Source organism: Oncorhynchus keta, chromosome 14 (genome assembly GCF_023373465.1).
Source record: "Oncorhynchus keta strain PuntledgeMale-10-30-2019 chromosome 14, Oket_V2, whole genome shotgun sequence".
Taxonomy (NCBI): domain Eukaryota; kingdom Metazoa; phylum Chordata; class Actinopteri; order Salmoniformes; family Salmonidae; genus Oncorhynchus; species Oncorhynchus keta.
In genome coordinates this window covers 50,376,762-50,391,920 of record NC_068434.1, presented here as the reverse complement: position 1 = coordinate 50,391,920, position 15,159 = coordinate 50,376,762, and the positions used below count along the sequence as shown (strand labels likewise).

The window sequence follows — 15,159 nt, the reverse complement described above, 5'->3', positions numbered from 1 at the left end:
TGTCAACATTTCTTTTTCGTCAGCCAACAAGATGACCAACATAACAAACAACAAAAGAACTTGCCTGTCAATCTACTATCCCCCATAGTCCAAAAGTTGATCTATTCTATTCTGTGCAATAAATAAATATTCCAAACATATTCTGGGACAGTTGTGGGATGCGATAGATCCCAAATTAATACAACCACTAACATCAAAAAACATGTTTTACACAATGAGGCTGATGCAACAGGTCAGAGCGTTTAGTTTAAAATGTTGCTAAACTATTAGGCTATTTCTTAACTTTATAAGCGCAACCAAACGTTTCCTGTAGTTGCTGATCAGACCTGCACAAAGGTCAGGAGCAATTTTGGACCATTCCTCTTTATAAAACTGTTTCAGTTTAGCAATATTCTTCAGATGTCTGGTGAGAACCGCTCTCTTGAGGTCTTGCCACAGCATTTCAATCGGGTTGAGTTCAGGGCTGACTGGGCCACTCCAGAAGGCGTATTTTCTTTTGTTGAAGCAATTCTGTTGTTGGTTTACTTCTGTGTTTTGGGGAACAGATAGCCCAACATTCTCCTGCAAAATGTCTTGATAAGCTTGGGAATTCGTTTTTCCGTCGATGATAGCAAGCTGTCCAGGCCCTGAGACAGCAAAGCAGCTCCAAACCATGATGCTCACTTCACCATACTTTACAGTTGGGATGAGGTTTTGATGTTGGTGTGCTGTGCATTTTTCCCCCTCCACACATAGTGCTGTGGAAGATCCAGATGCTCTTTTGCGAACCTCAGATGTACAGCAATGGTTTTTTTGGACAGCAGTGGCTTCTTCCGTGGTGTCCTCCCATGAACACTATTTTTTTGTGTTTTACATATTGTAAACTCGTCAACAGAGATGTTAGCATATTCTAGAGATTTCTGTAAGCCTTTAGCTGACACTCTAGGATTCTTCTCAACCTCATTCACCATTCTGCGCTGTGCTCTTGCAGTCATCTTTGCAGAACGGCCACTCCTAGGGAGAGTAGCAACAGTGCTGAACTTTCTCCATTTATACACAATTTGTTTACTGTGGACTGAAGTCAAGGCTTTTAAAGATACTTTTGTAACCCTTTCCAGCTTTATGCAAGTCAACTATTCTTAATCTTGGGTCTTCTGAGAGGCAATGCTTCTTATGAATAGCAGACTCAAATTTAGTGAGTTTTTTTATGGGGCAAGGCAGCTCTAACCAACATCTCCAATCTCATCTCAGAGATTGTACTCCAGGTTAGCTGACTCCTGACTCCAATTAGCTTTTGGAGAAGTCATTAGCCTAGGGGTTCACATACTTTTTCCAACCTGCACTGTGAATGTTTTAAATTATGTTTTCAATATAGACAAGAAAAATACAATATTTTAAGTTTAAGCAGACTGTTTTTCTGTTGTTGTGACTTAGATGAAGATCGGATAAAATGTTATGACCCCTTCATGTAGAAATCCAGATAATTCCAAATGGTTCACATACTTTTCTTGTAACTGAAGCTGTAGCCACCAATGCAGTTTTAAAAATAAATAACAAATAATTAAGGAGCAACAATAAAATAAGAGTAGCAAGGCTATATACAAGGGGTTCTGGTACAGAGTAAATGTGCCAGGCACCAGTTAGTCGAGGTAATATGTACAGGTAGGTAGAGGTAAAGTGACTATGCATGGATAATAAACAGAGAGTAGCAGCAAAATGGGGGGTGGGGTGGGGTCAATGCAAATAGTCCGGGAAGCCATTTGATTAACTGTTCAAGAGAATTATGGCTTGAGGATAGATGCTGTTAAGAAGACTTTTTGACCTAGACTTGGTGCTCCGGTATTGCTTGCCTTGCGGTAGCAGAGAGAACAGTGTATGACTAGGGTGGCTTGAGTCTTTTTCTATTTTTATGGCCTTCCTCTGACACCGCCTGGTATAGAGGTCCTGGATGGCAGGAAGTTTGGTCCCAGTGATGTACTGGGCTGTACGCACTACGCTCTGTAGTGCCTTGTAGTCGGAGGCCATGCAGTTGCCATACCAGGCGGTGATGCAACCAGTCATGATGCTCTCGAGGGTGCAGCGGCAGAACTTTGACGATCTGAGGACCCATGCCAAATCTCCTGAGGGGGAATAGGCATTGTCGTGCCCTCTTCATGACTGTCTTGGTGTGTTTGGACCATGATAGTTTGTTGGAGATGTGGACATCAAGGATCTTGAAGCGCTCAACTTACTGCACTACAGCCCCTTCGATGAGAATGGGGGTGTACTCCGTTCTCCTTTTTCTGTAGTCCGCAATCATCTTCTTTGTCTTGATCACGTTGAGGGAGAGGTTGTTATCCTGGCACCACACTGCCTGGTCTCTGACCTCCTCCCTAGAGGCTGTCTCATTGTTGTCAGTTATCAGGCCTATCACTGTTGTGTCGTCTGCAAACTTAATGATGGTGTTGGAGTCATGCTTGGCCATGCAGTCATGGGTGAACAGGGAGTACAGGAGGGGACTTTAGCACGCACCCCTGAGGGTTGACTTTATTTATTAAAGTGATATATATGTATTAATTTGAGATTGTCCATCATCCATTTTTGTATGATATGTTACGGGAAAATATATTTCACAGTGGTTTAGATGCTACAATGATTCTTTAGACAATGACTGCTTGTTTTTTCACATAAACTAAAATTAGGCAAACTATTGCAATTTTTGTCACGCCCTGACCTTAGAGATCCTTCTTATTCTCTATTTTTTTGGTTAGGTCAGGGTGTGACTAGGGTGGGTACTCTAGTTTTTGCATTTCTATGTTGGCCTGGAATGGTTCCCAATCCAGAGGCAGCTGTCTATCGTTGTCTCTGTATCGTTGTATCGTTGTCCCGCTCCTCCGCTCTCTCCACTGGCTTCCAGTTGAAGCTCGCATCCGCTACAAGACCATGGTGCTTGCCTACGGAGCTGTGAGGGGAACGGCACCTCAGTACCTCCAGGCTCTGATCAGGCCCTACACCCAAACAAGGGCACTGCGTTCATCCACCTCTGGCCTGCTCGCCTCCCTACCACTGAGGAAGTACAGTTCCCGCTCAGCCCAGTCAAAACTGTTCGCTGCTCTGGCTCCCCAATGGTGGAACACACTCCCTCACGACGCCAGGACAGCGGAGTCAATCACCACCTTCCGGAGACACCTGAAACCCCACCTCTTTAAGGAATACCTAGGATAGGATAAAGTAATCCTTCTCCCCCCCCCCCCCCCTTAAAAGATTTAGATGCACTATTGTAAAGTGGCTGTTCCACTGGATGTCATAAGGTGAATGCACCAATTTGTAAGTCGCTCTGGATAAGAGCGTCTGCTAAATGACTTAAATGTAATGTAAATGTAAATGTCTCTGATTGGGGATCATATTTAGGCAGCCTTTTCCCACTGGGTTTTTATGGGATCTTGTTTTTGTGTAGTGCCTGTGAGAAAAACAAACAAAAAAACTTGTTCAATGTCCTTAAAAAAAGTGCTTCACGTTTCGTTACTCTTTATTGTTTTTGGTGATTTTCATCTAATAAACATGTGGAACTCTACGCTGCGCCTTGGTCCATTTATTGCAACGATCGTGACAATTTTAGCAACCAGGAAATAGCAGAACGATTTCTGCATTTTGCACCTTTATTAAGTAACCTAATCTGTCTTATGTAAACCATACCAAATGTAACATATATTTTGAGTGTCCCGGATCTACATTTACTATGTTACATCTAGTCTATGAGACCAGGCTGCCTACAACCAGCAGAAACACTGATATTTGGGCCCCAACCTGTCAAGCATTCAAATGTTTTTGCAACTTTTATGTACAGACAAAAAATTTAAACTGAGAGGGCATAAGTTTGAACTGAGAGGTCTAAGCCCCCCGACACCACAGGGGACACAGGACTGTGTTATGTGTGGACACACAGTTCCGACACATATAGGTCAGAGAGAGTTGACCACCAATTTGGTCCAGATGTGATCGTGATGCTGATTTCCACACCATATTATTCACAAGGTCATAATGATAAAAGATATAGAAGGTGGCCCCCAGGGGCCATATACTGTGATACGCCTCTTTATTTCAATACCTGCCATTAGGGAGATTCACATTTGATTGAGATGGGCTTTCAAGTGTTTAGAAAAGTTAATTGATCGAGGCTGACAATACGGGGATCATCTGGAATGTGAATGGTTCCTATCAGTCCTTTACGAGCTGAGCTCATATCACCGAAATAGCAGCTCCATCAACAGAGATGTATGCCAGACACCCAGTAGGCCTTTCTCTCTCTCTCTCTCTCTCTCTCTCTCTCTCTCTCTCTCTCTCTCTCTCTCTCTCTCTCTCTCTCTCTCTCTCTCTCTCTCTTGCTCTCTCTCAACAGCTCAAAGCCACTCTTGCTCCTGGGATATCGCTTGCCTCATTCCTGCCCTATCTTCTCACTTCTCAGCCTGAAACCAATTGAGTTTTGGTGGTCAAGTTCTTATGCACAAGATATATTTTCTTTTTTTTGTGGTCACAGTAAGCAAATGATACCCTATGAAGCCATCATAAGCCCTTCATAAGGCCTGAAGCATTTATTTACAAGCAGATGTTGAACTATATAAAAGGGTAGTATAAGGCTTATGCCACATATGACAAAGCAAAAGACGTGAGGATGGTATGGTAGACATTAGCTTCAAAATAATTTGTGACGCATTATTGGTGGCCTTAATAGGGCTTATAAAGGGCTTTAATTAAGCGTTATTGGATATACCTTGTTTAAAGTGTGACCCTTCATTTTTTTTATGTGTAATTACTGTCAATTAATTTTAACCTTGGAAAAAAATTGCACTAGCAGGTTTGAAGGACCATGAAGGAAATATTGAATGGTTTAATATGTGGTCAAAATACTGTTCTCAAAATACTTTTAGTATGAAATGTTTTATGCACTGTACCTTTGAAAATCAAGTCAATGTTGAGTGAGCAGTTGAACTAAGGTGTCATTTTGGAAATCAGGGTAGAGCCAACCTCCAAAATCCTAATTGAACCCCACTCTGTAGAATTGTTGAAGGCTTGACTGGCTCTCGTGCGTGCGTGCGTGCGTGCGTGCGTGCGTGCGTGCGTGCGTGCGTGCGTGTGTGTGTGTGTATCAGTGGGTTGGATAAAAAGCAGAAGGAAAATTTCCGTCTCGTGTAATAAATCTCTCTATCTTGACAGCTGCTGGAAAAGTTCCATTGTGAAGTGAACGGTAAGTGGTTCTATTTAAAGTTTATTCCTTTTATAGGCGTCAGTGTACTGGTTTAGATAACCCTTATCTTATACGCACTAAGAACAGTATAAAAGCTCTAGAGGCTTGCACAGTGTGCCCTGTATCACTCGCTCGTTCTCTCCTCACATCCGCACACATTGACGTGGCAGTAGGTATACTGGCAACATGGCACCGAAAAAAGTGGAACCCAAGAAAGTAGAGCCTAAGAAACCAGAGCCCAAAGCAGAGGCCAAGGCAGAGCCAGCAAAGGCCCCTGTACCTGAGCCTCCCAAGGAGCCTGAGGTGGACCTCAAGAGTATCATTCTAGATTTCACGCTGGACCAGATTGAGGAGTTCAAGGAGGCGTTCACCTTGTTCGATGAAACACCGACGGGCGAGATGAAGATCAGGTACGCCCAGTGCGGAGACCTAATGCGGGCCTTGGGTCATAACCCCACCAACACTGATGTGCTGAAGCTGCTGGGCAAGCCCAAGGCTGAGGAGATGAATTCCAAGCTGGTGGACTTTGAGACTTTCCTGCCCATGCTGCAGCATATCTCCCGAACCAAGGAGACAGGGACCTTTGAGGACTTTGTGGAGGGTCTGAGAGTCTTCGACAAAGAGGGGAATGGCACGGTGATGGGGGCCGAGCTCAGGCACGTTTTGGCTACCCTTGGGGAGAAGCTGATGGAGAGCGAAGTGGACCAACTCATGATCGGACAAGAGGACTCAAGTGGCCATATCAATTACACCGAATTTGTCAAACACATCCTCTCTACGTGAGCTGCTCTTTCTTGAGTCACATTACAAATTCTACTTTAACATTGCCTGGCTCAAAGGACTGAATGGAACATATATTGCCCTTTCTGTCTGTATGCTGAACAATGTTGATTCTTAAATAAATGCCCATCATTCTAGGTGTGTTCAGTAATTTTTTGAGAAATACTGTTTAAAAAGCAACAGCAGCAGTAAGATATAAGCCTCCAAAGTTGGCTAGGTTTGGTGATATACGGTCATTGCTGAGAAATACTGTCAGAATGTTTCCCCGGTAAAGACAAGCTGTTGAAACCCATTTAGTGTCTGATTCAAAACCGAATAAGTCACAATACGGACTTTGTGTAAATACAGTACATGACATCAATTAGTAAGTGTGAGAGTTGGGTTTGTGAGTAAATCACAGGCTTCCTACAGGGACAGATCACACACCAGCTGCTTTCCAGAGCTCAAGACTGATTGATAACCCCACATGTCACAACAATGTCTAGGATTTGCTATATTTTTGAAAAGGTCACAATAGATCATAGGCCAGGATTCAATCTGAGGCATGTTGTAGGGCGCTGTCGACAATGCGCCTTCTGAAGCCAAGGTCCCCACGTTCGCTGAGATTGCATTCATGACCTTTTCATGTCAAGCGCTGTACAGCGCGTGTCAAATTGAAATTCATTGAATCTCAGGCACAGTTTCTGAATATACAGTGCCTTCAGAAAGTATTCACGCCCCTTGACTTTTTCCACATGTTTTTGATTTAGAGCCTGAATATAACATTTATCATGTTTAGATATTTTTTTTGTCACTGTCCTAAACACAAAACCCCATGATGTCAAAGTGGAATTATGTTTTTTGAAATGTCTTGAGTCAAGAAGAATACAACCCCTTTGTTATGGCAAGCCTAAATAAGTTCAGGAGTAAAGTTTGCTTAACATATCCCATGATAAGTTGCAAGGACTCACTCACTGTGTGCAATAATAGTGTTTATTAACATGATTTTTAACTGACTACCCCATCTCTGTACCCCACACATACAATATCTGTAAGGTCCCTCAGTCGAGCAATACATTTCAACCACAGATTCAACCACAAAGACCAGGGAGCAAAGAAGGGCACCTATTGTTAGAAGGAAGCCTGTACAGAATAAAAATATTCCTAAACATGCATTCTTGCAATAGGGCACTAATGTAAAATTGGAAAAATGTGCTAACGAAATTAACTTTATGTCCGGAATTCAATACTGTATATACCACTCTTTATTTTTTAAATAATATTTTCGAGCGTGGTGATGTTATGGGTATGCTTGTGTAACAGTATACTTTTAAACCGTCCCCTCGCCCGGGCGCGAACCAGGCGCGAACCCGGGCGCGAACCAGGGACCTTCTGCGCACAACGACAACAGTCACCCTCGAAGCATCGTTACCCATCGCTCCACAAAAGCCACGGCCCTTGCAGAGCAAGGGGAACTACAACTTCAAGGTCTCAGAGCAAGTGACGTAACCGATTGAAACGCTATTTAGCGCACACCGCTAACTAAGCTAGCCGTTTCACATCCGTTACACTCACCCCCCTTTTGACCTTCCTCCTTTTTCCACAGCAACCAGTAATCCGGGTCAACAGCATCAATGTAACAGTATACTTTCAACCCGTCCCCTCGCCCATACCCGGGCACGAACCAGGGACCCTCTGCACACATCAACAACAGTCATCCACGAAGCATCGTTACCCATCGCTCCACAAGAGCCGCGGCCCTTGCAGAGCAAGGGGAACTACAACTTCAAGGTCTCAGAGCAAGTGACGTAACCGATTGAAACGCTATTTAGCGCACACCGCTAACTAAGCTAGCCGTTTCACATCCGTTACACTTGTCATCAGCAAGGTCTAAGGAGTTGTTTTAGGATAAATAAAACAGAAAAGAGCTAAGAACAACCAACATCCTAGAGGAAAACCTGGTTCAGTCTGCTTTCCAACAGACACTTGGAGACAAATTCTCCGTTCAGCAAGACAGTAACCTAAAACACAAGGCCAAATATACACTGGAGTTGCTTGTGACATTGAATGTTCCTGAGTGGCCTAGTTATGGTTTTGACTTAAATCGGCTTGAAAATCGATGACAAAGCTTGAAAATGGCTTTCTAGCAATGATCAACAACCAACTTGACAGAGTTGATGAATACCTTTTTTTTTAAAGTGCAAATATTGTACAATCCAGGTGTGCAAAGCTCTTAGAGACTTACCCATAAAGACTCACAGCTGTAATTACTGCCAAAGGTGATTCTAGTATGGGTATGACTCAGGGGTGTGAATTTATTATTATTTTTTAAATATTTTTATTTCACCTTTATGTAACCAGGCAGGCTAGTTGAGAACAAGTTCTCATTTGCAACTGCGACCTGGCCAAGATAAAGCAAAGCAGTGTGACACAGACAACAACACAGAGTTACACATGGAGTAAACAATAAACAAGACAATAACACAAACAAATCAATGACACAGTAGAAAAAATAAAGTCTATATACAGTGTGTGCAAAAGGCATGAGGAGGTAGGCAATTAATAGGCCATAGGAGCGAATAATTACAATTTAGCAGATTAACACTGGAGTGATAAATGAGCAGATGATGATGTGCAAGTAGAGATACTGGTGTGCAAAAGAGCAGAAAAGTAAATAAAATAAAACAGTATGGGGATGAGGTAGGTAGATTGGGTGGGCTATTTATAGATTGACTATGTACTGCTGCAGTGATCGGTTAGCTGCCCAGATAGTTGATGTTTAAAGTTGGTGAGGGTAATGAAAGTCTCCAACTTCAGTGATTTTTGCAATTAGTTCCAGTCACTGGCAGCAGAGAACTGGAGGGAAAGGGGGCCAAATGAGGTGTTGGCTTTGGGGATGATCAGTGTTGGAACGTGTGCTACGGGTGGGTGTTGTTATCGTGACCAGTGAACTGAGATAAGGGGGAGCTTTACCTAGCATGAACTTGTAGATGACCTGGAGCCAGTGGGTCTGGCAACGAATATGTAGCGAGTGCCAGCCGACTAGATGGTATAAGGTGATTTGGTAACAAAACGGATGACACTGTGATAGACTGCATACAGTTTGCTGAGTAGAGTGTTGGAAGCTATTTTGTAGATGACATCGCCAAAGTCGAGGATCGGTAGGATAGTCAATTTTACTAGGGTAAGTTTGGCGACGTGAGTGAAGGAGGCTTTGTTGCGAAAAAGAAAGCCGATTCTAGATTTGATTTTGGATTGTAGATGTTTAATATGAGTCTGGAAGGAGAGTTTACAGTCCAGCCAGACACCTAGGTATTTATAATTGTCCACATATTCTAGGTCAGAACCATTCAGGGTGGTGATGCTAGTAGGGCGGGCGGGTGCGGGCAGCGAATGGTTGAAAAGCAAGCATTTGGTTTTACTAGCATTTAAGAGCAGTTGGAGGCCACGGAAGGAGTGTTGTATGGCATTGAAGCTCGTTTGGAGGTTAGTTAGCACAGTGTCCAAGGAAGGGCCAGAAGTGTACAGAATGGTGTCGTCTGCGTAGAGGTGGTTCAGGAAATCGCCCGCAGCAAGAGCGACATCATTGATATTTACAGAGAAAAGAGTCGGCCCGAGAATTGAACCCTGTGGTACGGCCATAGAGACTGTCAGAGGTCCGGACAACATGCCCTCCGAATACTTACAGTACCAGTCAAAGGTTTGGACACAACAAACCATTCTAGGGTTTTTCTTTATTTTTACTATTCTCTACATTGTAGAATAACAGTGAAGACATCAAAACTATGAAATAACACATACGGAATCATGTAGTAACCAAAGAACTGTTGAACAAATCAAAATATATTTAACATTTTAGATTCTTCAGAGTAGTCACCCTTTGCCTTGATGACAGCTTTGCATACTCTTGGCATTCTCTCAACCAGCTTCATGAGGAATGCTTTTCCAACAGTATTGAAGGAGTTCCCACACATGCTGAGCACTTGTTGGTTGCTTTTCCTTCACTCTGCAGGTCCAACTCATCCCAAACCATCTCAATTTGTATTTGTATTTGTATTTATTATGGATCCCCATTAGTTCATGCCAAAGCAGCAGCTACTCTTCATGGGGTCAAGCAAAATTAAGGCAGTTTAAAACGTTACAATACGTTCACAGATTTCACAACACACTGTGTGCCCTCAAGCCCCAACTCCACCACCACCACATATCTACAGTACTACATCCATGTGTGTGTGTGTGTGTGTGTGTGTGTGTGTGTGTGTGTGTGTGTGTGTGTGTGTGTGTGTGTGTGTGTGTGTGTGTGTGTGTGTGTGTGTGTGTGTGTGTGTGTGTGTGTGTGTGTGTGTGTGTGTGTGTGTGTGTGTGGAGACCGTGAAGAGACCTTTTGTAGCATGTCTTGTGGGGTATGCATGAGTATCCGAGATGTGTGCCACTAATTTAGACAGACTACTCAGTGCATTTAACATGTCAATTCCTCTCATGAATAAGGAGTAGTGATGAAGTGGGTATCTCCTCCACTTTCCACCAGGAGAGATTGACATGATAAATATTAGCTCTCTGTGTACATCCAAGGGCCAGCCGTGCTGCCCTGTTCTGAGCCAATTGCAATTTTCATAAGTCCTTACATCAATATGTTTTGACCATGACAGTTTACAATCTAGTGTTAATCTAGTGTTACTCTAATCTAGTGTTACTCAATTTCCACATGAGTTATTACAATATTTGGTTGAGGTTTAGTGTTTAGTGAGTGTTCTGTTACAAATACAGTGCTTTTAGTTTTAAAAATATTTAGGGTAGAGGTCGGCCGATTAATCGGAATGGCCGATTAATTAGGGCCGATTTCAAGTTTTCATAACAATCGGAAATCTGTATTTTTGGACACCAATTTAGCAGATTTTTTTTTTTTTTGTTTTAAACCTTTCTTAACTGACTTGCCTGGTTAAATAAAGGTCAAATTAAAATTAAATTTGACGAGCTTCTTTTGTTGGCACTCCAATATGTCCCATAAACATCACAATTGGTCCTTTTGTTCGATTAATTCCATCCATATATATCCCAATGTCAATTTATAAAGTGCGTTTGATCCCAAAAAAAAACAGCTTCCAAAAAACGCAACGTCACTAAAAAATATTTAAAAAGTTGCCTATAATCTTTGCCAAAATATTTCAAACTACTTTTGTAATGCAACTTTAGGTATTTTTAAATGTTAATAATCGATCAAGTTGTAGACAGGTCTATCTGTGTTCAATACAGGAAGACAACAAACCATGCTACTTTTCACATCTTGCGCACTCTCAACAGTGTTACCCAGTTCCTAGATGGCCTACTTCTTCATTGCACAAAGGAATAACCTCAACTAAATTCCAAAGACTGGTGACATCCAGTGGAAGCGGTAGGAACTGAAAACCAGTTCCTAAGAAATATTGTTTGCCAACGAGACTCACTGAACAGACACAGACCTAAAAAATAAAAAATCTGAACGGTTAGTCCTCGGGGTTTTGCCTGCTACATAAGTTCTGTTATACTCACAGACATGATTCAAACAGTTTTTGAAACTTCAGGGTGTTTTCTATCCAAATCTACTAATAATATGCCTTATATTATTATATATCTTATATATCTTATATTCTTGGCATGAGTAGCAGGAAGTTGAAATTGGGCACGCTATTTATCCAAAAGTGAAAATGCTGCCCCCTATCCCAAAGACGTTATTAAAGAACATCCTATGTGTTCTGTTTGACAAGTAACTCTTTATCCACATTATAGCAGGAGGTGTAAAGCCCTAACTCATACGTTTTTCCAGCAGCAGACTCTGATCAATAATGTCAAAAGCTGCACTGAACTCTAACAAGACAGGCTCTCTAGGTGGCTTAAATTGAAGATGTGGCAAATAGGAGTGGCAATATCATCTGCTATTATCCTCAGTAATTTTCCATCTAGATTGTCAGACCCCGTTGGCTTGTCATTGTTGATAGACAACAATATTTTTTTCACCTCTTCCACACTGACTTTACGGAATTCAAAGTACAATTCTTGTATTTCATAATTTGGTCCGATATACTTGGATATGTTGTGTAAGCGTTTGTTGCTGGCATGTCATCCCTAAGTTTGCTTATCTTGCCAATGAAAAAGTAATTAATAAATCTTCTTAGGGCTAGGCCCCTTTTTTCTCAATTTCCACCTGAATGATGTGCCCAAAGTAACCTGCCTGTTGCTCAGGCCCTGAAGCCAGGATATGCATATAATTGGTACCATTGGAAAGAAAACACTTTGAAGTTTGTAGAAATGTTAAGATAATGTAGGAGAATATAACATAATAGATTTGGTAGGATAAATTTGTTTTGAGAGACCATCCTCTTAAAATTGCAAGTGTAAGGTCATATTGAAAATTAGCTCCCTGGATGCAACTCCAATGGCTTCCACAGGCTGTCAGGTGTCTATGTTCAAGGTTTCAGGTTTGTAACTTCAAAAATGAATAATAAATATCAGTTTTAGTACAGGGACATAGTCTTGGAAATGTGTGTTTGAGCAAGCCATGAAGACATGACGCACCTGCTAAAATCCTATTTCCTATTGAACATACTTCTTTCCGTAATAAATTTTATAGTTTGATCACAGGGTATCTGAGGAGTGAAAAGAAATGTATTTTGACTTGTTGAAACAAAGTTCCACAAGTCAAATGCCCATTGCTCATGTTTCTTGGCCCAAACAAGTATGTTCTTATTATTGGTGTCCTTTAGTAGTGCTATCTTTGCAGAAGGCCTGATTCACGCAGTCTCCTCTGAACAGTTGATGTTGAGATGTGTCTGATACTTGAACTCCATGAAGCATTTATTTGGGCTGCAATCTGAGGTGCAGTTAACTCTAGTGAATTTATCCTCTGCAGCAGAGTTAACTCTGGGTCTTTCTTTCCTGTGGCGGTGCTCATGTGAGCCAGTTTCATCATAGCTCTTGATGGTTTTTGCCATAATGCGGACTTGGTCTTTTACCAAATAGGGCTATCTTCTGTACACCACCCCTACCTTGTCACAACACAACTGATTGGCTCAAACGCATTAAGAAGGAAAGACATTTTAACAATGTACACCTGTTAATTGAAATGCATTCCAGGTGACTACCTCATGAAGCTAATTGAGAGAATGCCAAGAGTGTGCAAAGCTGTCATCAAGGCAAAGGGTGGATACTTTGAAAATCTCAAATATAAAATATTTTTGGATTTGTTTAACACTTTTTTGGTCACTACATGATTCCATATGTCTTATTTCATGTCTTGTGTCTTATATGTCTTATGGTTTTTATACGTTGTATGTTTGAATGTTGTAAATCTAATAAATTGTGTTCATGCAGGGTTCCCTTTAAAAAGAGGCCGTGGTCTCAATGGGACTCCCTGCTAAAATAAAGGTTCAATAAATAAAATACGGCTGTGGTCTAAAGTAGTGCAATACAAAGGGATAGGGTGCCATTTGGGACGCACAAGGTGACTACCCAGTGAGCAAAATTAGTTTGGAATAATGTATTGACTCATTTTGGAATCACTTATATTGTAAATAAGAATAGAATATGTTCCTAAACATTTCTACATTAATGTGGATGCTACCATGATTACGGCTAATCCTGAATGAATCGTGAATAATGATGAGTGAGTTACAGATGCACAAAAAGTGATACCCCAAGAGATGCTAACCTCTCACCATTACAATAACAGGGGAGGTTAGCATTTTTGATTTTTGGGGGTATGATATTTATGCATCTGTAACTTTCTCACTCATCATTATTCAAAATTATTCTTATTTACAATGAAAGTGACTCCAAATTGAGACAATACATTATTTACCATTCATGTGTTATAGGCACAAAATAATCTGAAACACAACCAACACCAACAGCAAACGCATCCAACAAATGTGTAGTCCCAAGCTTGATGTAGTCATTGCATACTATGAATATGAGACTAAATACTTAACTTTTCACTACTTTAATACACATAAGTGAATTCCTCCCATTACTTTTGATTCTCTAAATGAGGGGACTGTGTACAAAAAGTGCTGTAATTTACAGACAGTTCACCCGATATGGATGGAAATATCCTCAAATTAAAGCTGACAGTCTGCGCCTTAACCTCATAGTCATTGTATCATACAAAGTGCTGGAGTACTGAGCAAAACAAAAAAAAGTGTCACTGTCCCAATACTTTTGGATCTCATTGTATATTTCCACACTATAAAGTTGGAATAATACTGTGAAATTGTGAAAATTGTGATTATGACCTCTTAGTGTAAGACCTGTTTGAAATATTTCTGCCTGTTTTGGTAGGATGGAGTTTTGGCCTTCCATAGTGACATCACCATGCAGTAAATTAGTATATGGACAAATACGAAAGAGTTTCAAACCTCTCTGCCAATAACTGTCACGGTTCATGAATCCACTGTCTCTCTCTCTCTCTCTCTCTCTCTCTCTCTCTCTCTCTCTCTCTCTCTCTCTCTCTCTCTCCCGTGTTTGTGTGGGCGTGGTTCCCAATCTCGGCCTGATTGTCTGCGCCAGCTGGAACCACTTATCTTCCCTTTATATGTTCTGTAACCAATGTTTCTTGTTGTCAGATCGCTGTTACTTCCCTGAGGTTGTGTCGTGTGTCTGTGCTCTTCTCTCGCCGCCCTCGTGTGGATTATCTGCTGTGCTCCTTCCTACCCATCCGGACACACTCCCCTGGATTTCTCAGCACGCTATCATTGGAAGATGCGCCCTAGTCCCTGGGTCGGATTCCGTCTGAGTACAGTCTGTCTGTCCTGTTGCTGTTGTAAACTGTATTCATTAAACCATCGTTGCTTGCATCTTGCATCCGCCTCTGTATTGTCACAGAACGATCTGACCATACCATGGATGCAGCGAGTTCAACGAGTCTGACCGAATTCATTTCCCGCAGTATCACGAGAATGGATCAACAAGAGGAGAACATCTCCAGCACAGATCGGGCAGTACAAGCCCTTGCGACGCAGGTATCCCAGCTGATCCAACAATTACAACATCTGAGGGGTTCCGCTGCGCCACCTACACCGGCAGTTCAACCCGCCCCGCCAGAGCCGGATTCCCAGCTAGAGCCACGGCTACCGACACCAGAGGGTTATTCAGGTGATCCTGACTATTGCAGAGCCTTTCTTACGAGATGTTCCATGCATTTCTCGTTGCAGCCACGGACCTTC

The 15,159-nt window shown here is 41.9% G+C and overlaps 1 protein-coding gene across 1 annotated transcript; it reads left to right on the top strand.

Moving 5' to 3' along the window:
- Positions 1-5,314: 5,314 nt before the first annotated feature.
- On the top strand, positions 5,315-6,120 carry cmlc1 (cardiac myosin light chain-1). The gene has a single exon (XM_035786355.2). The coding sequence runs from the start codon at positions 5,390-5,392 to the stop codon at positions 5,984-5,986; it is 597 nt and encodes a 198-aa protein (XP_035642248.1). The 5' UTR covers positions 5,315-5,389; the 3' UTR covers positions 5,987-6,120.
- The last annotated feature ends 9,039 nt before the right edge of the window (positions 6,121-15,159 follow it).